At 52.3% G+C, this 26,966-nt stretch overlaps 1 protein-coding gene across 1 annotated transcript; it reads right to left on the reverse strand.

Moving 5' to 3' along the window:
- Positions 1 to 463: 463 nt before the first annotated feature.
- On the reverse strand, positions 464 to 20,920 carry OTUB2 (OTU deubiquitinase, ubiquitin aldehyde binding 2). Its single transcript, XM_003902206.4, has 6 exons — positions 20,714 to 20,920; positions 9,424 to 9,519; positions 7,821 to 7,939; positions 2,935 to 3,019; positions 2,190 to 2,384; positions 464 to 1,256 (listed from the first exon to the last, which is right to left on the reverse strand). The coding sequence occupies exons 1-6, from the start codon at positions 20,714 to 20,716 to the stop codon at positions 1,050 to 1,052; spliced, it is 705 nt and encodes a 234-aa protein (XP_003902255.1). The 5' UTR covers positions 20,717 to 20,920; the 3' UTR covers positions 464 to 1,049.
- Between the last annotated feature and the right edge of the window lie 6,046 nt (positions 20,921 to 26,966).

The raw sequence follows: 26,966 nt of genomic DNA on the forward strand, positions 1-26,966 counted from the left end.
CCGAATGAGGACACTGCTGGCCAGAATTCCCAGGCAATTTCCACAGTGGAAATCTCCCCACTGCCAACTTACATGGCTTGTCTGTTCTTTCCCACCTACCCTCTGACCAGTCCATAGAGCAGAAGCGGGAAAGGGAGAAAGCAGCCAGGGGCAGCTTGCAAAGCATCTGCTCTGCTCAGCTGGGTCCACGGCTGTGCGTGCCGACACCTCTCTCCATGAAGTACCCAGACTCCACTTCTAGGATTTGCTGGGGATGATGGGACAGCTGCAGCTTCCTGGTCCCAGACAGAAATACACAGATTCTGCCCCAGACCCTAGTCTTGTAAGCCTCTGTCCAGGTGGGGCTGACAGCAGAACCCTGAAAGGCTCGTCCACCAAAAATCAGGCAGTTCTGGCCCTGAGAGAGGTAGAGGGGCCCCAACAATTTAAGCTCCTGCTAAAGGCTAAAGGCCCTTTTCTGGACTTTGGCAAAAAAAGAAAGTCTTTTTTTTCTCATTAAGTTAGGGGTAGGAAAATACATCCATCATGAATGTTTGAAACCACACCGCAGCCCTCACATTCAAATTGACCTCAACAGGCCATCTGCCAGAGCCCAGTCCAACAAATGACTGGACTGGACTCTGTAGGCCTGGTAAGTCACTTGCATTAAGACAGCTAACCTTGAGCTTTTCCTCCCCCGCAGAGAGGCACTGCCCCTGGTAAAGAGAAACCAGAGGCCCCATTTTTCTACGATGCAATGTCAACATAGGCAGGACCCTCCTCCAGTTGAAGAAACAATTCCAGAGAAGGCAGGTAACCCACCCAGGCCTCACAGGGAACTGTCAGGGGCCCAGTTAGAAAGCATTTGATCCTCCATTAAAATAAATACTAAAAATACCACCAAGTTACCACAGTCCATAATGGGTAGGCCTCGTTCCAGGGGCTTTGCCCAAAAGGCTGCACATTTTCTTGCTACAGTCTAAATTGCTTAAAAAATTGAAGAGCCGGAATGTTCCATTCAGAATGCAGTCCCATTAGGTGACAGGTTCCACTGCATGGCCTAAAATTAATCAATGTTTATCGGCTGCATAAAGGATGTTGTAGTGGGATGTTTTATAGAGCAGGTAAACGGAAGGGGTGGCGGCCTCAGGGAACACGTGGTGGTTCAGGGCGGTATCCATCTCGTCCACGTACTCCACCTGCAGGGCGATGCTCAGGGCCTGGGACAATGCCGTGATCTGGATGTGGTCACACTCCGTGGCCATGGGCTCCACTTCCTGCAGGGAGCCAAAATGAAAAGAAACCAGCTTAGGAGGGAGGCCTGGCAGAGGATAAGTGAGTTCAACTCTGGCTCTCAGGGTCATGGTCACAGCCTCTGTGCTGGGACATCATCTTCACAACTTCCCATGAGTTGGGTATGGACATTCTCATGTCACACAGGAAACAGCCTCACTGAGAGGCAGCACAGCTGGAAATCGCTACAATGGCAAGAATCGAACCTGGATCTTTTCCATTCTAGACCTTGTTGTTATACCTGAGAGCAGGCTACTACTTTAGACGGATCTGGAAAGGGGGCAGAAATTTTTCAGGTTGGGCATCAAAGAATCTTAGAGATAAAAGGCACCCTGACATCCAGGGGTGCCTTTCAAGCTTAAGTGTTTGCAGAGGCCAGGCTGGTGAGTGAGGGTACCAGTCCAGATGCTGCAGAGACGATGGAAGAGGCAGAGGCGGTGGCAAGCAGGCGTGTGTCCCACATCGAGAGGGCAGCTGCTGCTTAGTGCCTGCTGATACTGTCCTGCACGAGCAAGGGCCTGGGGGCTGGATCTTCTGATTTTCCAACAGAAATCCAAATATTCCTATGAAAAGTGCCTAATTTTCAAATATTGGCAATTCTTTCGGGTAAATACCACGCATCATAAACACGTAAAGCAAATGTAACTCTTGGACTGTGACTCTGCGGTTTTGTAAACAGGCCAGTCCAAATCCCTTATTTTTCAGATGGGAAATCTCCAGGGAGGGAAGTGCCTTGCTTCAGGCCACACAGCTCAGGCAGCTCAGGTGAGACCTGTCTGCAGCTTGCTGACCTAGCTCTGTTTGAATTGCAAGGGCAGTCGTGACACCCAAGTCCCGTGGCTAGAGATGGGTGCTGAAGTCTGGGAGAGGGCCACAGGAGCAGAACCCGGGGCTGGGGCTGAGACCCCAACACCTACATGAGTGCAGAAGTCTTTGATGTCCATCTCCTCATCAATGAAGTGCCGGAAGAAGTCTGCTCGGTTTCTGATGAAGGCCGATGTGAGCAGGCGCAGGAACTGCACGATGTGGTCTGAGGCACTCTGGTCGTTGAACACCTTCAGCAGGCTGGACACTGAGCCGTCTTTCTCTACCAGTTCCACCACACTGTAAAACTGCGCCGCCCGGCCCTCAGCTAGGGAGGCCAAGCAAGCCCCAGCCCTCCCTCTGCATTCTCCCTCCGCTCCCTCCCTTTGCGTGAAGCCCTCACGTGCATTTTCATTTGTAGATTCTCAGGTTGAAGTAGAAAATCAGTCTGAGATTCTGCCTAAGCTAAGTAACCCAGGGTTAGCAAGACTTTGTAGTTTGTACACTAGGCCAGAGGCACGTCTAGGGAGCGGCAGTTGGGTCTTCCTGCCATGACTACCTGGGTTTGCATTCTCACATGCACACTCAGAGTGGCAAGCATCAGAGTCCTCGATCCCGCCCCTTCACTAATTGGATAGGGAGGCACAAGGTGGAGATGGAATAGGGTGGAGGACGTGCCTCCTCCCAAAGGGAGGGCAGGGCCCTGGGCTCCCTGTGCCCACACACCCCCACAAGCAGGAAGCAACCCTCTGTCCTTCCCCAGCCCGGAGAAGCAGAGCTGTGGGCTGTGCGGGGCTCCAACCAGTGCCCGCTCCTGTCTGCTCTGCCAGTGTGGAAGGAGGGACTAGGTGAACTCACAGCATTGAAGAAGTTTCTGAACTTGTGCTCCTCAAAGCCAGCAGCCAGAAGGTCATTTGGGGTCTGCAGTACGCGTTCTTTGAACCTACAGGGGGGTAGACTGAGTGTTTACAGGGAAACACAGCGAGTGTGCTGTGATTGTCAACTGTGCATCCCCCTCTCAACCCACTGCGCCCACCAACCTCATCTCTAGTCCCCGGGCCCTGGTGACTGAGCTGCATTGTGTGTGTGTGCCTGGTGAAAAGACGATATGACAAGGACGTGTGTGATTTTGCATCTTTTCCAACTCCCTACTCAGTGACCTCATGAAGGCAGCTTGACTCAATCATGGTAATATTGAATACTGACACCACAGCAATCGACTGACAACACACACCAGGCCTCCCGCACGCCCAAAGCCGGCTGTTAAGCATCTGCCAGCACCAAGTCACCCTTGGGGACATGCTCCACAGGCCCTTGCTCTGTGCATGCTGGGTTGTTCCTCTCTGCACCCACTGCAGGCCCCCTCATGGCACAGCCCCTTTCTGGGACCTGTCCTGGTACCCTCAGGGAGCATGGCAAGAAACCCAAGCCTGGGCCTGGGCCTGGCCCTGGCTCCAGGACACTCCAAGTTTAGTGGCAGCAATGAGGTATGGAGGAAGGGCTGCCTCCCACAAGGACCAGGTGAGCGGCCCTGGGTGACTAGCTGGCAGGCGCAGAACACTAAGGCCACACCTAATTCTCCAGCCCCTTACTTTCCCTAGGAACAGAGACGAGGCTCTCACAGGACCCAGGAGGCAGCAGGTTTCACAAGGGAATACAGAGGCCTGGGCCACCTCAGAAGTTGCTGCGCTCCGGAAAAGCCTAGTGCCTTGTAGGAGGACAGGGGGCGGCGAGGAGGGAGAAGGTGGTGGGTGTGGACGGGAAGCCAGTCTCCTAACTCAGAAGTAGGAGTGTTTGCCTAGACGCCGCTTGCCCCTGGCTGGTCCTGGCATATCTAAGAGTCCTGCCTGGGCCAGGACTAGATTGTCCTGATTGCGGAGTGAGGTGCCTGGATGGGAGGGATGGATCCTGTGCTGACTTCTAGCCGCAGTCCCCTCCAGCCCTGTCAAGTCTCCCTGTGGCTTTTGGCCATAGGCTCCCCTGTGGCACAAGTGTGGATGGTGATGACGCCTTGACTGCAGGGGTGCTGAGGGCGAACGGAGGGCTGCCCGGGAGGATGAGGCCTCCACTGCGGTGGTACCTGCTACCTAGGTTTCCCCTCCGGGCCAGGGCAAGGATCTGATGGTCAGTGCTGACTAATGCCTCTCGCTCAGGAGCCACCCTCATCAGCACCCCCGTTCTGTCTTCAGCTGTGGCCTAGGTGGCCCATGGCCAGAGTACTAGGAGCAGCTCCAGGAAGCAGCTGCAGTCCTCCAGGGCCGCTCCAAGGGCCTGCACCCTCTTCGGGCCACTCTGTCCCTGCATGGCCATGAAGTGCACTGCTCTGCTCCCAGCTCTCCTGCCCCTACTCCCACCCCCAAACCTCTGCCTCATTCCACATTCATTCCTTGCCAATGACTTGTGGGCCCCTCTGTGCCAGGCACTGGGGACATGGAGATAAGCAGCACGCCGTCGCAGGCCCTGTTAGAAGGGGGCAAGCCCCCAGGCCAGGACATGCACCCCCGAGAGGCAAGCCAGGGATGTGGGGAGGGATGGCACTGGGGCTCGGCAGGGGGGCAAGTTCAGACAGCTGGGGCTGCACACAAGCCTGTGTGGGACCTCTGGCAAGTCATTTGACCTCTATGAGGCTCTGTTTGCTCATCTGTAAGATGGGGTAGTAACAGTGGCTGCCCTCGAAGGAAGCGCGTGTTCTCCAAGCCTCCGGCACACGGAAGTACTTTGCATACTTCTAGAGCAAGTATGCAAGATCCAGGGCTGGAACAAGCATACTGCTGCAACATGCTTGCTCCAGCCCTGCAGCAGCACTGAGCAGAGAACAAGTGTCTGCCTGGGTGGCTCTGGGCTCACTGCACACAGGGAGACAGCAGGTTGTGGAGGATGCATGACGCAGACAATCAGAGCTAGCACAGAACACCCCAGTCAGTGTTCCAAGTACTCACGAGCCAATCACTTAATGTCCATGACAGGGCTATGGTCACTGTTCAGCTGGGGAAAGGAGCTACAGAGGAGTGAGTGAAGCAACCTGCCTGGGGCCCGAAGAACCCACAGCCAGGTCAGGGGCAGGGCTACCTAGGCCAAGACAGCGTCAGGCGGCATGTCATGCCTGCAAGCTCTGGTATGTGTGGGATAAATGGGTCCTTGTGCCTAGACCTCAGGGTGGGCAGGCAATGGGGTAGGAGGCGCAGGGGCCTGGTGTGGAGGGCCTTGGTGTCAGGGGTTTCCACTGCTCCTAGAGGTCAGGAGCATATTTCAAGCCTGTGAGTGACATGGTCTCGGTTTTTGTGTAAGATGCAGGCTGAGGAGGGAGGACCGCCTGAGCCCAAGAGTTCGAGGCCAGCCTAGGCAACATAGCAAGACCCATCTCTTAAGAAAAAATAAAGAGAGAAAGAAAATGTTTTAAAAAAGAAAGAGAAAATGCTGGTGGTCTCATGCAGCCTTGTGGTTTGACTTACCACCTGTGTGCCCCGGCTTGCCTGCTGAATACCAGCCTCATACCTCCAGTGCCCACCAGACACCCCCACTCTATGACTCTTGGACATTTCAGACAGCATCGCAAAACACAGCTCCTGATCTTCCTCAGCCCTCTCTCGCAGCAAACGGCTTCTCCATCCTGCTAACTCTCAGGTCAAATATCTGGGAACCATCCTTGACTCTGCCATGTCCAACATGTGAGTCAGGCACGAATCCTGTCTTTGCCACCTCCACAGGTGTCTAGACCTGCCCACTTCTTGCCATGCCCACTGCATCCACCTGCTCACGCCACGGCCATCTCCTCTCTGGATCTCTCGCCAACCACATCTCCCTGGCCGTGTCTCCGCCCCCATCTGTCCTGTACACAGCAGCCAGCAGGGCAGGTCCCCGTGCTGCACAATCCTTCGGTGGCTCCCGCGTCCTTCAGGCTGAACGCCAAGGTCCTTAGAAAGGCCTGAGGTGCTATGTGCCCTGCCGCCCTTACCTCTCCAACCCTACTAGAAACAGACAACGCCAGACCTTGCACTCCTCGGCCTCCTTCCTGCTTGATTTTTCCCACAATACTTATCACCATCTGACACCTCAAACATGATACTCATGTACTGTCCATCTTCTCCCATTAGGACGCAAGCCCCACAAGGCAGGGATCTTTGTCTCTCTTGTTCACTGCAGTATCCCCACAGCCTAGAGCAGGGTCTGAGCATGGCACCCGTGGAGACAGGACAGAGGAAAGGTGAACAGAGCACGTGGGCTGGTGCAGAGAGAGATGCAGGCATTGGGCTTGACCAGCATCACCCACTGAGTCCTCACAGTAGCATCCTGAAGTGTGTTATAATGTCCACCTTCCACAGGCATGAAAACTGAGGACCAGAGAGGTCAGGTCACTTGCCCAAGGTGGCACAGCAAGTAAGCAAGAGAGTGAGGTCTGACCTCAGAGCCCAGGGCTGCTGCGTGGCACAACTCCAGGGCACATGGGTCATAGGGAAATGACGTTGGGGTCATAATCCCTGCACTGTGCTGCGCTGGTTCCCACAGGGCTCTGAGAAAGTTGGGGAGGGGAATGGCTTGAGATAGCTGACTCTTCATCATAAGGGGCTCTGCCAGTCTGTCACTGGGGAAACAATCTGAACGGTTCAGCCAAGGAATAGATGACTCAACTTCTACCCTCTTTGAGATCATCTATATTTTGAACAGGCGATGATGGCCTTAACCTAGTAGTTCTCAACCAGATAGGGTCAACTTTTTTTCCGCCGAAAGGAGATTCTTGGCAGTGTCTGGAGGCAGTTTTGATTGTCATGACTTGGGGAAGGGGTTACTACTAGTATCTCATGGGTGGGGGCCAGGGATGCTGCTAATAAGCCTACAATAGGACAGTCCCCACCATGAGCATGATCTAGCCCACAACATCAGTCATGCCGCTGGTGAGAAACCTGCCTTAGCCAAAGAAGTGCTCTGTGACCCACTGCCCCCCGTACTGTTTCCAGAGGGCATTTGGGTGCGGGTCTCAGATGAGGAGGGCCCATGGCCCTCACCAAAGCCTCTAAGGGCTCTGAGACCCCCAAAGGTTAAGAGCCAGGTGGGTCTCTTAGCTCCTTGCTCCTCAAAGCATGGTCTGAGGCCCAGCGGCATCAGCATCTCCTGGGAGGCAGTGACGAAAGCAGTCCCGGCTCTGCCCTGCTCCCCCTGAACAGGAATTTGCATCCTAGCCAGGTCTCAGGGGTTTGTTTGTCTTTGCTTTTTGTATCTTGCTATGGACTAGAGAATCAGGGGCCTTGTACAAATGTTCAGGTATGAGAAACCCTGAACTAGCCGAGATGATAGGGGCAGCTCTGGACACAGACCTTCTCCAGCATGACCTCAGGGCCAGGCCCAGACAGCTGAATGCCTGGGTCACACACACTCCAAACCAAGGTCAACAGGAATTATGCCGAACACCGGGGCAAAGCTTCTTTTTGTTTGTGTTTTCTTTTTTCAGATTGCGTCACGAAGCACCTGCTCCACGCGACTTACCTGGGCTGACCCAGGCCTGTGGTGGAAGCAGAGGCTGGAAAGCATCTGGGAGGCCACAGATTCCATCCTCCACCCCTTGGCTGCCTCCAACTCCACCACAGCAGACAGCTGGGCTCCCCCAACATCAAACGCCTCTGCCAGGCAGCCCTTCAGCTCACTCTCTGGGTTAACCAGCCCGAGTGTAACAAAAACCTCCGAGAGACTTGGGGCTGACCTAGCACAGAGAACATAGCCTTGAGAGCCCAAGGGGCCCCGGCACTCACTTGAAGATCTCCCTGCTCTTCCCCAGCAAGGACTCCAGGTAGGAATAGCCCAAGGCCCTGTAGAAGCAGTTCCCATCCCCTTTGGTCTTGCGGATGGCGGTGAACCTTTTGCTGAGTTCCTGAAGGGGACAGAAAGAAATGTGGGCATTTGCACCAATAACAGCTCTGTGTGGTTTAGGTGCTGGGACTAGCCAGGTGCCCCCCATCTCTCCCAGGAAACACCTGCTCCCTCCCTTCAGGCTGCTATCCCCTCAGCCTCCCACCCTCGTACATCCCCCTGATATAAAAATACACTGCATTGTCCTGTGTGTCCGTCCCTGCCCCCCGGCAGCCTACAGTCCGGGAGGGAAGATGGATAGTTAGACAGTGGCACTGTGAGGACAGAAGGAGTGCACGGCTGGGTGCCACAGGGCAGTGGCATTGCACTGGCTTTTGGAAGTTGGGGAAGCCTTCCTGGGGGAGCAGCACAGAGAATCGGGAGCCGGCAGAAGTAGGGGTTGGGGGGTTGCATGTGTGAGCAGGGGAGGGAGGGGTAGGCTCCAGCTCCACTCCTAGCAATAAGTAGGTGTCCCTCTGAACTGGCCTGGAATCCCCTTTCCTGCCTCATGGGACTATAAGCAGCATTTTGACAGCAGAGGATGGTTTTCAAGGGGTCTGGGAGTTTGTGTTCCCCCCATAGCCATGAGAAGGCTCAGAGCTGACTTGGGCCCACCTGAGGCCAGCTGGCAGTGGGGAGACAGGGACTCTCTGGAGCCGCTGGCTCTTCTCCCAGGAGGGCTTCGGGGGACACGAAAGTCAGCGGGCTGCAGAGCCCAGCGCCTGTCCTGGAAGTGCCCCTGCAGCGGCGTTCTGATCACATGATGCCCACACCACTACCCCTGGCTGCTGATGGACATCTGACCCAAGCTGGACCCATCAGAGTCTCTGAGGATAAGTAACGGGGTCCAGCAACGGTGCTGCGTGTCTGAGAGGAACTCAAAGGGAAGGGCCTGTGGGGCCAGTGCCAGAGCAAGCCTGTCCTGCAGCGAGAGGAAGTCCTGCAGAGTACAGAGAGCAGCCGGGGCCTGCTGCCAGAGGGACAGAGTGGGTACCCAGCTCCTCCGGCCACCCACGGGTGACCGCTCTGTAAGCGATCCCTGCAGCCTTCCCACAAATCCCTTTAGCCTCACTGGAGTACACTTTCCCTCCAAGAGGTCTCCCGGCACAGCAGTTATGAATGTGGCTTGAGACTCGGCTGCCTGGATTTAAATCCCAGCTTGGCCACTCATGAGCTAAATGGCCACAATTTAATTTCTGTGCCTCAGTTTCCTCAGCTGTAAAATGGGCGTAATAAAAGTACTTACCTCACAGAGTTGTAGTGAAGTCTCAGTGAGTAAATAAAACATTAGGATAGTGCTAAACTTTTAAACAAAAAATCCTTTTTTTTTTTGGAATGAAAGGATGTATTGCTAAGGCAAATGTCCAACATCGAAATATCCTAGGAATCCTTTCATTTGCCCAGGAACCTGGCCCAAACTATTGGCCTTCAAAGAGGCATCACCTTTACACTCCCAACTCCAGCCTGTTTATTTTAGGATGCTTTTCTCCCTGCCCTCTGCCTCACCTCGATTTTCCTCCGGTAAATCCTGTTTTCAGGATGGTCCCGAAGAATGGATAGAATGTCACATTTTTCTGATATTAGGTTGAAAGATGTTTCACTCTGGAAGATAGGGAAGGAAGAAATGCTGTGACAATTTCAAAAGCAACGGATGGGACTCCGCGAGCTGGTGGCCTCTGAACTGCCAATTACAGACAACAATGAATGGGACCTTCCTACCTTCTCATGCTGGGAGTATGTTACCAACATCCTAGACGCCTGTTGGGATAGCCACATTTCTAGGACAGGGATCGTCAGAGTCAGGGCCATCGTGAAGAGATAGCCCTGGTTATAAGGAAACTCATCTTGTTATTGAAGCCTGATTCATTTCACAGAATGTGTACCTCGAACCTAATGAGCCTTCATGCTTGAGGATAAGGCCCTTTGTCTCCTTCCGTCCCTCCTCTCTCATTCATGCATTCATTCATTCATTCTTTGATTCATCCAACAATTCCTGAACATCCACATGCCCAGCACTGTGTCACATGCTGGAAATACAGAAGGAGGAACGTCTAGCACTCCCCCACCCACAAGGCTCACAGTCTACAGAGAAAAACAATCAAGATAGGGGGTGATAAGGTCACCAGAAGAGGCCGCACTGTGTGGCACTGGTACACGGAGATGCCAGGGAAGGTGTCAAGAGATTGAGCTCAGGGAGCACAGGGCGGGAGGGCATCTTCATGCACCACCTAGCGGAGAAAGTTTATACTACAACCCAGCTCTAGGTCTAGGTCAATTCCAACTCAGAAAGACAAGCCTCCTACAGGCAGGGTCTCTCCAGGCCTGCGAAGAAATTGGCGGGCCGGGAGGAGGCAACTGCAAAAGGAAGCTTCGGGGTGAAGGAAACTGCAGGAGACACCTCGTTCTAGCAGCCAGCTCCCCGTGGGCCTGGTCTCCGCCTTGTGCTATCTTGTCAGCAGGGCTCAAACAAGCGAGAGCTGCATCTCTAGCCTCCAACCCACCCAAAGCCGCTTTGATTGCAGCATGAACATACTGTGAGAGAAATGGTGTTAAAGCCACTTACAGTTTATAGCTTAAAACAAGTGAGGCTGGCTGCTGCACACAACCAGAGGAGACCATTTTTATGCAATAGAGTACTGTGGATGGTCACTGTTAATTGGGATTTTTGTAAATAGAAATCTAGTTTTCCATCCATTTATCACCATCATTGTTGACATGCAGTTGTAACTGGCCTTTTTCATGTCACATCGGCCACAGTGGCCTTCCCTGGTAGCCTGTCAGCCTCATCGCTGACTAGATAATGATCTCAACCCAATACCATCCTGCTCAGAGAGGAGCCCTCTGATGCTACAAACCCCTTTCTTCACCTGAAGAAATATATCTGGATTTTGGATGATTAGCTTTTTCCAAAGCTCAGCACACAAAGCAGAAAGCTGGACCATGAGATTAGATAATGAGGCCTCAATGACTTTTGTTGCTCCTGCCTCCACATGGGACAGACTGCAAACTTCCATCTGGCCCTGACCCTGCATCCAGTATCAGGTCAGGGGCGAAGCTGGGACTGGGCAGGGGTGTCTTTAGGGGGCCTGGATGACAGCTTGTCATACTGTCGGCCATCTTCCATTCACCAAGGGCCTGGCACAGAGCAGGGGGTGAGATATTTTTCAAACAAATGAATAAAAGCTACCTCCTCCATGAAGCCTCCCTGATCTCCTCACCTCATCTGAGTCGGTCCTGGGCTCTCCCTTGAACTTACACTTTATTCCGTTTCTCCCTTTCTGGTGGCACCAAACATGATCTTCCCCAAACATGGGATTCAGGGCAACTTCCCAGAAGAAAGCTTAAAAATAGAGGATGAATCCATTGTCCTAAAGAACTGGATGGGCCGGGCGCGGTGGCTCACGCCTGTAATCCCAGCACTTTGGGAGGCCGAGGTGGGTGGGTCACGAGATCAGGAGTTCAAGACCAGCCTGGCTAAGATGGCGAAACCTCGTGTCTACTAAAAATACAAAAAAAAAAATTAGCCGAGCATGGTGGCACGTGCCTGTAATCCCAGCTATTCAGGAGGCTGAGGTAGAGAATTTCTGAAACCTGGGAGGCAGAGGTTGCACTGAGGCAAGATCGCACCACTGCACTCCGGGGCAACAGAACAAGACTCTGTCTTAAAAAAAAAAAAAAAAAGAACTGGATGAAGAATGCTTCCAAAAGTGGAAACAGGGCATGCAAACACTTGGGGGGTTGGAAGAAGGGATTCTGGATTTTGCTTCTAGAAGCTTCCATGCTGTACCCACCCTTCTTTGCTAAATTAATCCAGCCCCAGACGCCTTCCTTCCTTCTGCCCTGACATCATAGTGCGGGCTGGCAAAGCAACAGGAAAACCATCAGGAGGAATCAGGTAACACTTGGGGGCAGGTGCCGAGGGCTTCTGTCTCATCAGCCGTGACCCATTTCCTCCCCACTAATGGAATCCCACAACACAATAAAAAATGACTGGGTAAGTCACAACAATCCTACCTCTTTCCCATTTTCCTAGCCTCCCTTGCAGCTATGGGCAGTCAGGTAGCTGGGGTTGGCCAGCTGGACCCATGAAAAGTCTGCTGGGGACGCTTTTGGTTTTGGATAAAAGGAACAGAGATGGGAGTGTTTTACTTCTTCCCGCCGTTAGTGCAGGTGCAATGTCTACAGCAGCCACCCTGCGAGTGTGAGGCTGAAAGTCAACACATGGAAGATGATCTGGCGATCTGCTACCCTAGGCCCAAGAGGTATGAGGTGATAACAGGTGCCATTATTATGCACATACTATGTGCTAGGCTCGGGGAGAGAGGCTGACATGTCCCCATTATCTCACTGAATCCTCACAACTACCTCCTGAGATGGGTATTATGCCCATTCTACTGACAAGGTCAGGTGCCCTGTGCTAAGAAGCAATTTTAGGCAGATCTATCTGACTCTGAAGCCCATGGAAATTCTACCATGCCAAACTGCTAGGTAGGCAGAACGCAGAGGTCTTGAGCAAGGCTGCTAAACACAAAGGGACATTCCACGCCGGGCAGCCCAGGGCCTTCTTATCAACAGGCCAGGTCCCGACCTCCTGCCCCTGAGGCCTCCCCCAGGAAAGTTCTCCATCCAGCTTCTGATCCTGGGGGCTCAGTGTCCACAACAGCGTTTTCAAGCTCAAGAGATGCTCATCACAGGTGAAACAGGACACGATTTACAGGCAATATCCAAACACGGCAGTAAAATACATCCGTGATAAATGGAAGGAAAGTGATTTGCCTTTCCACTTCCTTCAAGCCTTCTAATCGCGTCAAGGAGAAAGACAGCCTCTAGCATACCTTGAACTCCTTTCTATTTTGCTAGTCTCTCTTCTCCAGATTGGGCAGGCCTCTGACTCAGAGTTTTAAATCATTCCATTTTCATTTGTGTTTTTTCCTTTAACTTAAACCAAGCCAGATTTATTGACTTCAAAGGCAAATGTATAAAAAGTTAACATGTTTTGGTTTATTCTAAATCATGAAAGATTGACATTACTAGCATAATAACAATTGCTAGTTGTACAATTAATTTGGCACTCATACTGCATGCTAATACAGCAAATATTCATAGGATTCTGTACATTTCAGAATGAAAGCTGTCTTTCTCTGCTGCCTTGCATGGATGGTAGGAGGACAAACAGGTAATACTGAAAAGCAAGCGCACCTGCTCTGCACTCATGCACCCTCTGACTTCATTCCAAAGTCTCATTATTTATCTAACAATTTGTTTATACTATATAAAAGTCTTGTTGTTTTTATAGACAGCTGACTTAAAATGGTGGCTTGGGTCTTTTTAAATCATAGATCAAACAGTAGAACAACTATATTTAATACTGCTGGTGTGTGGACTGCCCAAAACCAAAACCAAAATGGCGGAAGGAGGACACAAAATCTGCTACATTTCCTCTGCAGTGTCTGAGAAGGTAATCAACGGAGGAGTGGAATGGATTTAAGGAATTAATCTTCAACATGCAGAGATAAGTACTTCAATGCAGAAAACTGCCATCAACAGTTAAAATGAGGGGGCCTGGCGCGGTGGCTCACGCCTGTAATCCCAGCACTTTGGGAGGCCAAGGCAGACAGGTCACAAGGTCAGGAGATCGAGACCATCCTGGCTAACACGATGAAACCCCATCTCTACTAAAAATACAAAAAATTAGCCGGGCGTGGTGGCGGGCGCCTGTAGTCCCAGCTACTTGGGAGGCTGAGGCAGGAGAATGGCGTGAACCCAGAAGGTGGAGCTTGCAGTGAGCCGAGATCATGCCACTGCACTCCAGGCTGGGCGACAGAGCGATACTCCATTTCAAAAAACAAACAAACAAACAAACAAAGCCAGTTAAAATGAGGAATATTTAAAGGTGGATTAGGAACGAGGGTGGCACCTATGCCAGGAAAGTCAAGTTAGGTTTCCACTTGCTCTATTAACATAAACTTTGCATTTTTGACAAATCTACTTAAGCTCTTTAAAATAGCCAAGTTAAGGGAAAATATTACATAGGGCCGGGTGCGGTGGCTCACGTCTGTAATCCCAGCACTTTGGGAGGTCGGGGCAGGCAGATCACAAGGTCAGGAGTTCAAGATCATCCTGGCCAAAATGGCGAAACCCCGTTTCTACTCAAAATTCAAAAATGAGCCAGGCATGGTGGTGGGCACCTGTAGTCCCAGCTACTTGGGAGGCTGAGGTAGGAAAATCACTTGAACCCAGACAGCAGAGGTTGCAGTGAACCGTGACCACCGGACCACTGCACTCCAGCCTGGGCGACAGACTTCATCTCAGAAAAAAAAAAAAAAAAGAAAAGAAAAGAAAAGAAAATACTACATAGCGATTCAGAGCCCTCTCAGCTCCTAAGAGCTGAGCTCACCATACCCTCAGGACATGCTGTGGAAACCAGCCTCAGGAAGGTATTTTTTCAGGTTTTGGTCCCCTTCATCCCTGATCCCTATTTCCATTCCTCCATCCCCCCATGCCTCTATAGGTAGTTTCTATGGCATGTCTTTCTAGATATATTTGTTTTTTATTATGATTATGGTAAAACATACATAGCCTAAACTTTATTATTTTTATCCATTTTTAAGTACACAGTTCACTGGCATTAAGTACATTCACACAAGAGTGCAACCATCGCCACCATCCATCCCCAGAACTTTTAATCTTCCCAAACTGAAACTCCCCTACCCATTTTTTTCTTCCACGTACTTATGATGAATCTCTACTCATTAAACACTAACTCCCCATCCCCTTGCCCCCAGTCTCTGGCGACCACCTTTCTACTCTTCTGTCTCTAATGAATTTGACTATCTAGGTACCTTGTATAAATGAAATGCATCTGCCTTTTAAAAAATACAGACTTGTAAGTATGTGTGCCTTTTAAGTTTGCATAATATTAGTCTATAGATATTCTGGAGATTTTTTTCCCTTTACTCCACACTATTTAAGAGCTACCCCTGCTTACAAATGTCTCACGGGTGGGCTACCTCCATCTGCAGGTGCAGGTGATGGAACCTTGGGCTAGCTCCAGGGCCCCAGGGGTCCCAGATGTGCTTATTAGGGGACCTAGGGACAAGTGGATTCTCACTTTGGCCCTTTGAGTCCCCACCTGGCACCTCCAGAATGATCCAACTCCGCCCAAGTTGGTCCCCTGCCACTCCCCACTGGCAGGGCCCTGGCCACACCCCTGACAAGACCAGAGACTCAAGCTCCTGGGAGAACCCCAGGCACACCCTCGATTTACTAGCCCATAAATCAGGCATGAGGCTTGACCTGGCTGGCTCTCATTTGTAATTGCTTTTTAAACCATGGCGGAAAATTTCCAGGATGTTATGGAGAAAGGACAGGCCACATCTTGACAATGTCCTGTCAGACCTAATTAGGCCACCTAAAAGGACTTTAGCCCTTTAATTGCTGGTTTGCGAGTAGATGCTAATTAATTAAGTCAGATAGCACTGCAGCTTGGAAACAGATTTAGCAGCTTGCGTTGAGGAATATATTTCAAAGCGAGAAAAGGATGTTCTTTAATCACTGCTTTTCCCCAGTAACCCTGGGAACTAGCAGAAAGCGCTAGGACGTGGGCTTGGTGTTCAGACTGGCTTTGAGTCTTTGGTGGGAGACGGTATTACATCTGTCTGCTGGTCCTTCCTCCTACATCCCTGGAACACCGGCTGAGATGAAAGAGCCAGGGTATAAACTCCCACCATGATGCCGGAGAGCTTGCCCTTGATACCCCATCCCTAATCCATGGACCAAGCCCTACCTCCAAATTTAGGGAAAGTACAAGTCCCCACTTTCCTCTGGTTTTCCCTCCCAAGCCTCTGTATATACCTGAAACCTGCCCACATAACCCAAGGACTCCTCAAGCAGCCCGCAGCCATGGGCCCAGCACTGTGGACTGCTCCAGGGGCTGGAGGAAATGTCCCTTCAGATGTGTACTCAGGGGTATGATATATGACATATGTATGCATGCAGTGCTCAACGTTGTTGTTTTTTTGGTTTTGAGATGGGATCTCACTGTGTTGCCCAGGCTGGTCTCAAACTCCTGGGCTCAAGCAATCCTCCCACCTTGGCCTCCCAAAATGCTGGGATTACAGGCATGAGCGCCTGGCCTCAGAGGTTTTGTATTGATGAGGTGAGCGATGACAAATGTTTGGAAGCCATGGATTTAGGGGCAGCCAAGTGCTCTGAGTTTCCCGTGGCTGCTGTAACAAATGAGCACAAATGTAGTGTCTCAAAACAACACAAATTTATGATCTGACAGTGCTGGAGGTCACAAATCCGAAAGGAGTGTTGCTGGCCTAAAGCAAGATAGCGACAGAGCTGCGTTCCTTCTATGGGCTCTAGGGGAGAATCTGTTTTCTTCTTCAGTTTCTAGAGGCTCCCAGGTTTCCTGGCTTACGCACCCGCCCCCCTCCCCCCACATTACTCTGCCTTGCTCTCATAAGGACCCTTGTGATTACGTCATTGTGCCTACCTGGATAACTCAGGATCCTTAATGCAATCCCATCTGCCAAGCCCCTCTCGCCACGGTAACATAGTCACAGGTTGTGGGGATTAGGACGTGGACATCATTGGGGCCATTGCTCAGGCTTCTACATGTCCCTTGTCTGCTGCTCCACTAAGAAAAGTGACAAGACCCTGCAATGAGGCTTCACCCCCTGGGTCAGTTCTTGGTTGGCTTTGCAGAGACCCTGACCTGGGCCCTGGCCTTCCCTCTTAGAATATGCCTGAACTCATACAGCATCCTCCCAACAGACCCTCACATCTTCCTCTCTGGTCCTGACCTCTTCCTAGAGCTCTGACTCCACAGCCACTCGCCACTCAGAAGTCTGAGAACATTACTGAATTAGCATGTCCCTGACTGCTCTCCTGCCCACCTCGCCCCCCACCCCCCACAGGCTTCTCCAGCTCCCCAGAATGCCCCTCCATCCAGGCAGAGCTCACGCTGAGACCCAGAGGTGCTTCTGAGACCCAGAGGTGCTTCTCCACTCCTCTCTCCTCGACCTCCCCATTGATCCAAGCTGCCATCATCTCCCCCCAGGGAGGCTGCACCAACATCTGCCCAAGGACCTCCTGGCTTCCACTCCTGCCCCCATCCCAGCCCATTCTTCACAAGCAGCCGATACAAGCTGCTTAGCCAGCAAGGGCATGCCCTTCCTCCACGCCCTCCAATGGACCCGCTCACTTAGGCCAAGACTCAATCTTCTGACAACGACCTCCCAGATCTGACCCCATGTGGCCCTCTCTGTGTTTCTTCACAAGACACACTCATTCTTACCTCAGGGCCTTTGCGCGGCTGCTCCTTCGACCTGGATTCTTCCTCTGCCTTTCCCAAGATGCAGGTGGAGTCACCTCCTCAGAAAGGCCTTCCCTTGCCCCTCCCCATCCCTCTCACCTTTATTTCTTCAGGGCATGATCTAATAGGCTCGCCTGTTTACCCGCGTGCTGCATGGCTCCCTCCACTGCAATGCCAATTCCATGAGCACAGGGACTTTGTCTGCCTGTCAATGCTGGATTCTCAGTGCCTGGCACACAGCCATGTTCCAGAAATGTATACTGAGTGTTATGGGTTGAACTGCGTCCCCCCACCAAAATTCATATGTTGAATTCCTAATCCTTGGTACCTTAGAATGGGATCTTATTTGGAAATAGGGTCATTGCAGATGTAATTAGCTGAGATGAGGTCATGCTGGAGTAGGGTGGGCCTCTAATCCAATATGACTGGTATCCTTATAAAAAGAGGAAATTAGGACACAGACCCGCATACAGGAAGCACACCACATGAAGATCAGAGTTCTGCAACCACAAGCCAAGGAGCTACCAGAAGCTTGGAGGGAGGCCTGGAACAGAACCGTCCCTAGCGCCTTCAGAGGGAGCATGGCCCTGCTGATACCTTGATCTTCAGCTTCCAGCCTCCAGCACTGTAAGAATCCATTTCTGTTGCTCTACACCACAGTTTGTGGTACTTTGTAATGGCAGCCCGGGAAGCTCACACACTGCATGAATGAATAGACAGATGCATGCACGGGACTAGCCAGGCTCTGACTCCAGCCTGGCTACCTCCAACCCTGTGTCCACTTCATTGTCAGAGAGATCGTCCAAGTCAACCATCTCTCACTTGTCAAAAATATATTATGGTTTCCCCCTTATTGGTGGAATAAAACCCAAACCCCATAGCACAAGTGAGGCCCTGCACAGAACATCCTGATCCCACCGAATTTTCCAGACTCAATTTCCCTGCCTCCCTCAATCTCCTTGCATCTTCAGCGGCTGTTTACCTTTCCCCATTCTTGACCATGCTTCAAAGCCTGATAGCCCACTTTCCCCCTGCACCCACCAGAAGGAATGTACCCTTCCCAAATCCTTCTTGAACACTCATATACATCCTTCAACTCAGCTCAAAAGACCTCCCCCAGCTCAAAAGACCTCCTCTGCAGAACCTTCCAACACCCCCACTCCCTCAGAGCATATTGACCTCTCACTGTGCTCCCAAAGTCCTTAGGCCTCTTAGGCCATGACCTGTAGCTCAGACACTGCTTGTGTCCAACTGTCTTGGCCAGCAGGCAGTGAGGTCCTAGAGCGGGCGGGCACCTTGTCTTTCTCATTAGTGTCACAGTGCCCAGCACAGGCCTGACAAAGGCGCCCACTGGGGACCTGTTTGACAAATAACAGAACAAAGCACAATAGGCCCCTGTGGTTTTCCTGCTTATGTCTGATTCATTCATTCGCCAAACATGAAATGCACCTTGAGTGCATGAGACTCCTCGCTATTTGCAGTCCCTGCCAGAGGCCTGGTCCTTGTCTCACCCCTACCTTCCCAAGGGGCTTTGTGTCTTCCACGGGGGGCCCTTCTTCAAGCTTAGCCCAGTGATGTAGAAACAGGAAAGCAAAGAAGATGCTGTATTTTCCAAGGATATTCCTTCTGTCACACACACACACCACCATCCACACAATGCAGGTTCAACATAAAAACCCACCATGCAGTATAGGGCCCAGTACGGTCCCCACATGCAGTAGGTGCTCAATAAATGCCACGTGAAGGGAAGGGAACAGACAGACCCTGCACTGCCTCCACCCCTGTGATTCCCAGACAGACATCCTATTTTAGTGGGTTAATCACTTCATCCATTGCCAAGGCACTCAAGCCCCCGGTGAGGTGTGAGGGCTTTGGACCCCACCTGCCCTCTAACTTCCAGTCTCCTGAGTTAGGGCACATAGGGGGCAGAGTGAGCGGCCTCACTGCATGGCACAAAGAGCGGCTACCGCCTCTGCTGTGCTCTCAGCTGCCGAGTGGTGGCCAGAGGGCATGCCAGCCTCCAGCTCCCGGGTGGCTAAGCCCATCATTACCCCAGCTCCATCCCTCCCTGGTGGGTGATGCAGAAACACCTGGGCTGCCTTTCAGGAGCAGCTCAACCAGGTAAACCCTTGGGCACCAAGTGGAAGCAGGAAGCTGGTGCTTCCAGATGCCCCAGAGGCCCCCAGCTACGCCCCAAGCTGGCTTGGCAAGGACAGTCCCAGCTCGAGTGCCCTGGCTGCCTATGCCACACCCAGATCATGCCAGGCCATGACCAGGCTTTGACCCATGCCCCAGCCTGGCAGCATCCTGCTGCGGTGACCCATTTTCCTGCCCAGTCATAGAAGAGAGGAGGCTAAGCTTGAAGAACCAGGCATCTGTGCACACCCATTTCCAGGACTCTGTTGTCACAGGAAAAGCTCCAGCTAATCATCTCACATGGTTCTCACAGCAGACCATTACACAGATGTGCAAAACGGTGCTGAGGGGGAGAGTGGACCAACCAAAGCCTCTTTGCTTTCCAGGAGGTAGAAGTGAGACTTGAACCTGGGGCTGTGTGGCCCCGACTCAAGCCACTCAGCCCTCACTCCACAGGCTCCCCCCTGCTCAGGGTTGAAGGGTCTTAGGCAGCCATCCCACCCAGTCCCCTGAAGGATGCCTGACCCCATGGCAACCTGGAAGGTGAGCTGATGTAACACAAAGAGTACTGAACTGAGAGTCCAGAGGCCTGGATTCAAGTCCCAGGACCACCACTATCAGTACCAGCCCTTCCCTGTCTGACCTCAGTTTCCCCACCTGCCCAAGCCCAGGGTTAGCCTGGCTCAAAGGGTCTCTGGGCCCCGTTCTGTGCAGACAGGACTCTCCATCAGGGATTCCTGAGTATTTTCTTTTCCCCGACCCCTAACTCATGTGCCTCACAACTTGAGGCAACCTCTCCACGTGGGTCTCGACTCCAAAAATGGAGAAGGACTAGTCGCCCGCAGGGACAGACGATCTGGTCCCCTGTGCAACTCCTAGATCCCCTCCTGGGGTTGGGGCAGGGGCCAGGAGTGGGTTGGTCTTTGACAGCTGAGCCCTCGGGTGGGAGGGGCCGTGGACTGCTGACTGGGGGGCTACTTAACAAAGAGGAGGCGACCCATAGCGCTGCAGCCTCCCTGTCCCTGCTTCCGTCGAGGGCGCCCACCCAGCGCCGTCGAGGCGGCGCCCAGGGCCAACTGGGGCGGACACGCTGGGGGCGGGGACTCGGGGCCGAGCTGGACCTCCTCAGCTGCACGTCCACGGGGGACAGCGGGGCGCGACCTGGCCCCCAGTATCCGTCCGGACTCCGTATTTCAGGGGTTCGGAACGCGGCGGGGGTGGTCTGGGGGCTGAGCCTCGCGTCCGACCCCCGTACCGCGGGTGCACCCGCTCCGACAGCGACCCCGCCCACCGCGCCCCCTGCCCGCTCCCCGTTCGCGATCCCCCACGATCACTGACCATAGTGACCGGAGCCGCCAGGCCAGGTCCCGCCCCAGCGAGGAGCGATCCGGTGCGGGAGTGCCGCGGGAGGCGCGGGCGGGCTCCGCCGCTGGTTCGGTGGCGGGGACCTCGAGGGCGTGGGGGCGGCGGAGAATACACCCGACCGCTCCGCAAACCAAAGGTTAGACCTCCACTGTGTCCCAGGAAGACACACGCCCCGCAATTGACGTCTCAGGCGGGCAATCAGGAGGCGGGATGCAGGACGTCATAGAAAGTGGGTGGGACTTCACGCGCCTTCAGCCTATGCTTTAGGGGCTATTTGACAGGATACCTCCCCCTTTTAAAGACACAGAAAGCTTTTAACTAGCAGAGGAGTTAGCTCAACCCAGAAAGACAGGTCCTCTTTTGCAAAGGCTGAAGGGCTTTTGCGCAAACCTAAACTTGGAGTCTTCTGAAGGATTAGCTGGCCCTCATTAATTCATAAACAAGGTCACATAAGTATAGTTTGCACAAGATCAGAGGATAGGCGCTTAGGGAACACGTGTCCAATAACATTAAGTATGGCTTCTACATAATATTTTACCCTCTTCTAACTCATGAATCAGTAGGTTGCCACGCACCCAGTTAATGTTTGTTGAATGAATGAATGTCCAGGATCGTTGACTCTGTGGCTCTGGAATTGTAGGGATACCGGTGAACCATGTCTAGATGACTCATCTTGCCTACAAGCTCATTATTAATGGACATCAAAATAGGAATATTTATCATTCAAAGATTCATTCACCAGCCCTTGAGTCCTGGAGGAGCTGCTTTGGGTGTGGTAGGGAGAGTTTGTAGGGGAGGGGGGCTCAGTGCATTGCATGCATCCACTTCACAATATTAATATTTCCAGGAGCGTGTATTGAGCAATTCCCCTTCCTGCTGCTGCCCCGCCCCTCCCCCCCGCCACAACTCTTACTCTGTAAGTCCCAGGCACACGAGGCTAGGCTCTGGGCATACAGACATCTGAGTCTTCCAAGCATGTATCATGTCCTGGGTGGGGAGTGTGGGGTCAATGGAGGCTCAAGGAGCAGTAACAATAGCATCTAACTTTTTACAGTTATTTATACAGTTATGCAGAACACCTACTATGTATCAGGTGCTATCCTGAACCCTCCACATATACAGAAGTATCTTGCTTAATTTCCTCACAACTGGTTTATGGGGGTAGGTCCTGTTATTATTATCCCTATTTCACAGATGAGGAAACATTACAGAGAGTTTAAGTTCCTTGCCTAAGTCACATAGCACTCAAGTGGGATTCAGTCCCAGGCAGTGTGACTCCAGAGCTGGTTTCCCATTCACTCTGCACGTGACTACAGGGGCTGTGTTACCTACCCCCACCCCTGACCCCCGTTTGTTTTCAGGGGGTTTCTCCTCTTTGTTTTTTACAGCCAAGAAAGCCAGAGAGGTGACAGGAGCAGCCCAGTGCTGCTGACCTAAGAAGTGGCCTGGCTGGGCTGGATCCCCGGACTTCTGACTCCCCAGCCAGTGCTCATTCCAAGGCATGTTAGCTTCCCTCTGCGGAGGAATGACTGAGCCAGGTTCCATGGTATCTGGGTGAGGGACATGGGTGAAGAGTCTCCTCAGCCAAGGTTTTGATGAGCCCTCAAGTTGGGCTGCTCTGGGCCCACTCTCCACCCTTCCTCGGGCCCCAGCAGTTCCCCAGCCAGCATGGAAGTGTGGAAGGAGCACTGGGCTGGAGTCTATGAGGAAGTCTGGGCCCCTAGGCTCTGCCACTCATTGCTGTGTGACCCCAGGCAACGCCCAGACCCTCTCTGGTCTTCTGGTTCCTCACTCAGTGAGAGGGTTGGACAATCTGGGTGGTTAAAAATGTTTTGTTTTGTTTTAGTATTTGTAGTAATGAAGGCTTTAAACACACACATACACACACACACAATCTTACAAGAATTACAAGAATCTCAATGTATGCATAACAAAGTATTTCCTCAAATTTAGCTCAATTAGCATGGAAAATGTAATTTCCTTAGTCTAACTAATCAGGATTCTTTGTAAGCTCTCTAAATCCTGGTAAGAAGAGTAAAAAGTTGCAGAAGGGTTCAGTGGGTTTTCAAGCTGGGTCCGCATTGAAAATGTGGACGGCATCTTTAGGGGCTGCCCATGGCAGGGGATCCATGTGTTCTGTCTGGAATGAATTTGCTCCCTTCTTCCTGCACCCCTTCTCCCTGTTGTCCAGGTGTCTGGGTTGAGGGATTGGGAATGGCGGCTGTGGCGTCACAAGTCCAGAGAAGCAGGAGGCTTTGGGTGTCCTGTCTTCCAGCAAAGGACCTGCATACCTGAGTGCTGGATACCCCAGATTTGGGGGCTGGGTTCTGCTGCCCGTGCCACTCATGGTCTGGCCCTTCTCAGCCTGGTCAGACCCAGAGAGCTCTCCCAGGTTGACATCATCCCATTCTCTGTAATATGGCCCTAGCCCACCTTTCTCACCTTCTCTCCCTGACTTCCCCACTTGTCCAATAATACATGAGTTTACAGGGTTGGCTTTGAGGGCCGGGAAACTTCCTCGTGCTTTTGCACCTCTACACACCTTTGCTCCTCCTGGAATGTCCACTTGTCAGATATCACCTGTCCTTCAAATCCTGGGTCCTGGTCCATGAAGCCTTCCCGGATTGCCCGGATGGTCATGAATCTCTTTGAATCTCCCCAGTATGTCTGTCCTCCTTTAGTGCTGATCCTTTGCTATTGGGATTTGGAGGGAGCGGTAGGCCATAGTAATTATGAGTGTGGGCAGCGGAGTCAAGTATGCTTATGTCACCCTTCCCATGACATTACTCCTTGAGCAAGTCACACCCCTCTGGGCCTTGGTTTCCTCGACTGTAAAGTGGGAGTGTTCATTCCTATCTCAAAGATTACATGAGATGATCGTGAAAAGCACTAACATTGTACTTGACATTCAGTAAGTGCTTAATAAATGTGGGCTTTGCCTGGTGGCTTTTCGGGCCTGAGTCGCCTTCCTCCTGGCGTGACTAAGCCTACAGGGGACTAGGTCACCATGAGGCCTGAGACTCGCGGCTTCTGTTAGCTGGTATAGATTTGCGTGTGACAGGGAGGAGCCCCACCAAGGATGGTGTCTGGGTGCCTGAAAAGGGGGTTGTCTACCATTCTCCTAGATCAATGGAATGGAGCTATGACGGAGGGGTTTCAGGCAGCCACACCATGCTGGCAAGAGCGGCCATTTTCCTGATGCTGGTTACATTGTGCGGTTTTATTCACTTGACAACGCCTTCCCCACCCCGCCAGCTGCGGGCAGGGTGCTTGGTAGGAAGGCCAGGCCCCCAGGATGTAAAGCGCTTCACCTCCAAGCAGAGCGCAGGCTTGACTCAGACTTTGAATTTCCTCTGCTGGGTGTGTCAACATTCTCCTCCTGCAGCCTTGATCTGGAAAACTTGTTGAGATACAAATTCAGGTGTTGTTTCACTGCTGGGAAAGATCAGAAAGAAGAAGAGCTAGAACTAGCCCTCCGCTCACTCCTCCCGTGCCTCAGTCCCAGGGAGCAGAGCTGGGGGCTGGCCCTGGAGCCAATGGCTGTCCTGGCTCCCACCCCCAAGGGCAAAGGTGAGAAAGAGGCTTTTGTTTTTGAGAAAAGAGGATCATTCTAGGAAGAACAGTGGATTGGGGAGATTAGGGAATGGGGAGGTGGATCCAGCTGAGTAGGGAGAAGTTTCTGGAACCCAGGAAGGGCAGAAGCAGGTGTTCTAGGACAGAGGAGACTCGTAGTGCAGTACGGTGACTCCTCACTCACAAGCCACTTGTTGGATCCTGCGAGGACAAGCCTGTATTGAGTAAAGGAACTCGGGTCCCTGGCCTGGCGGGGACTCCTTTGTCCTTCCCTTAGAAGCACGTTTTGGGTAAGGGGTGTAGCAACAAGGCAAAAGGCATTCATTCAACATTCCACAAAGAGTTACTGGATATCAACTATGTGCCAGGCACCCACTGCACATCACTGCATGAAACTGACGGAAGTCCCTGCTGTCACTCAGCTTATATCCTCCTGGGGAAATAACCCCCAATTGTTCTGCACTAAGTTGCCCCAGACCATGCCACCCCAATGGGGTTGGGGGTGAAGATGGGGAGGGAGTTCCCCCAAATAACTGAGAGTTAATTTTCCACTAGCCCAGGGATACAGGATATACAGTGAGTTTGTTTTTGAGAGGAGAAACATAAGAACTGTGGGATTTCTTGAACCCGCAGAAAGGGTCCCAGAGGAGGCATGAATGGCTTTTCAAGTGTGAGGCAAGAAAATCGGGAGGAGAAGTCATTTTATAAGGCCGGGTTAGGACCATGGCATAACCCCCTCTTCAGTTTACACACAGCCCCAGGAGGGTAATAGATGGGCCCGTTTTCCAGCCAATCACCCCTTTGTGGGTTTCCCCAGGGCCTGGGGTTTGAAAACTAGCATTTCTCAGCTCACATGGCAAATGCTTGTAACCCATCCAGCCTCCTGGGCTGGGCAGGAAACCATCTCTAGTTTCTATGGGAGAAGGTGCATTTGCTGTGGTTTTCAGAAAGGCCAAGGCCAGTAGTAGGAGGTCCCCAGACTTGGAGAAAGCGGCCTGTTCCTGCCCTGTCCTCGCTCCCTGTGGTAGGCACAGAAAGCCCAGCTCCCAAAGGCAGCTGGAACACATTCTAGCGACGAGCCCTTGGGAAGGTTATGTGACTTCTGTGGTCAGTAGCCTCTAAATGGTTCCCAGGGACTACCCGCCCCCTCTATCTCCTGTGTTCAAGCCCTTGGGTAATCTCTTCCTTTGAGTGTGGGCTGGACCTGGTGGCTTGCTTCTAACCAATACAGCACAGCAAAGTGATGGGCAGCCATTTCTGAGATTAGGACTCCCAAAGCCTGTGGCTTCCAGCTTGCTGGCTCACCCTCAGTCCCTCAATTGTTAGGAGCTGCTCCATGGAAAGATTCACAGGGCCAGGAGCCGAGGGAGACCCCCCACCAACAGTTGGCAAAGAACTGAGGCCTTCAAACAGCCAGGGAGGAACCTCATCTGCCAATGGCTGTGTGAGTGAGCTTGGGAGCTGATTGTCCCTGGTCGAGCCTTCAGGTGAGACTGCAGCCCTGGCTAACAGTTTGAGCAAAGCCTCTGGAAAGACCCAGAGCCAAAGGACCCTTCTCAGCCATGACCAGATCCCTGGCCCATAGGAATAAGATAATAAATGGTCATTGTTCTGCTAAGCTTTGGGATAATTTGTTAGGCCTCATTAGATGACTAACACAGCCTCTCTTATTCCCAGACTCAGTCGGTTCCTCTATGGCACGGGTTAATGACACATCTCTAGGTGATTGTGTGGATGAACACAGCCTTGGGGACACCTCCCCAAGCTCCCACTGGAGGCGGAGTAGATATTCTACAGCACATTCCTCCCCACTGCTCTAGCTGCACAAATCAATGTCTAATTGCAAATTATGGCAAGTGCTGGGGAAGAAGAGAGCAGGGAGCTGTAGAGCAGATGAGCAAGGGCCTGGCCTGTCTAGCGGGGAGGGGAAGCTTCTCAGAGGAGGTAAGTTTTGAGCTGAGGTCTAAGGATGAGTTGGAAGAGGCTTCATTTGTCCTCTTCCCTGTCCCCACCCTGATAGTCTCTTCCTTAGCACTTTGCTATTTCCCATCCTAGCATTTCTCACAGTTCATGATTATTCCCGTGCATCTGTCTACCTGTTAGATAATAAGCTCCAAGAGGGCAAGAACTAGGTCACCACAGTACACTGGGTGCCTAGCACAGTGCCAGGCACGTAGCAGGTACTCAGGAAAAAATGCCCTGAATAAATGAGTGGGAGTAGGCAAGGGCTAAAGGGACAACACTGCAGTTAGTTAGGACAGCATCAGTGAACCTCCTGAAAACAAGCCTGGTGAATTCTAGCAACTGGGAGGGGCCAGCCTGGCTGGAGCACAGGAATAAAGGAGTGCTTCGTATCAGGCTGGAGAGGTGGCCAGGGCCATGCAGGCTTTGTAGGCATTGGAAAATGGGTTGACATGTGGGCAATAGGGAGCCATGGAAGGGGCAGGAGGGAGGGTGGGCATGACCAAATTTGTTTCTTTGAGGGATTGCTGGGGTTGCTGTGAGGAGACTGGGTTTGAGAGGGCAAGAGTGGAAGCAGAAAACCAGGAAAGAGGCTGCTGTAGTGGTCCAGGCCAGAGATGGGCGTGGCCAGGTCCAGGTAGGGCACAGAGATGGGGAAAAGTGGAAAAGTGTCCAAGAGCAGGAGGGGACA

Source organism: Papio anubis, chromosome 7 (assembly GCF_008728515.1).
Source record: "Papio anubis isolate 15944 chromosome 7, Panubis1.0, whole genome shotgun sequence".
In the NCBI taxonomy this organism is placed as follows: domain Eukaryota; kingdom Metazoa; phylum Chordata; class Mammalia; order Primates; family Cercopithecidae; genus Papio; species Papio anubis.

Bases quoted from the DNA above. Each gene is read 5' to 3' on its own strand.
- OTUB2 (XM_003902206.4), bottom strand. The intron at 7,940-9,423 runs GTGAGGCAGAGG...TGTCCCCTTCAG, and splicing joins TTTACCGGAGGAAAATCGAG to GAACTCAGCAAAAGGTTCAC. The intron at 2,385-2,934 runs GTGAGTTCACCT...CGGGCGGCGCAG, and splicing joins TCAGAAACTTCTTCAATGCT to TTTTACAGTGTGGTGGAACT.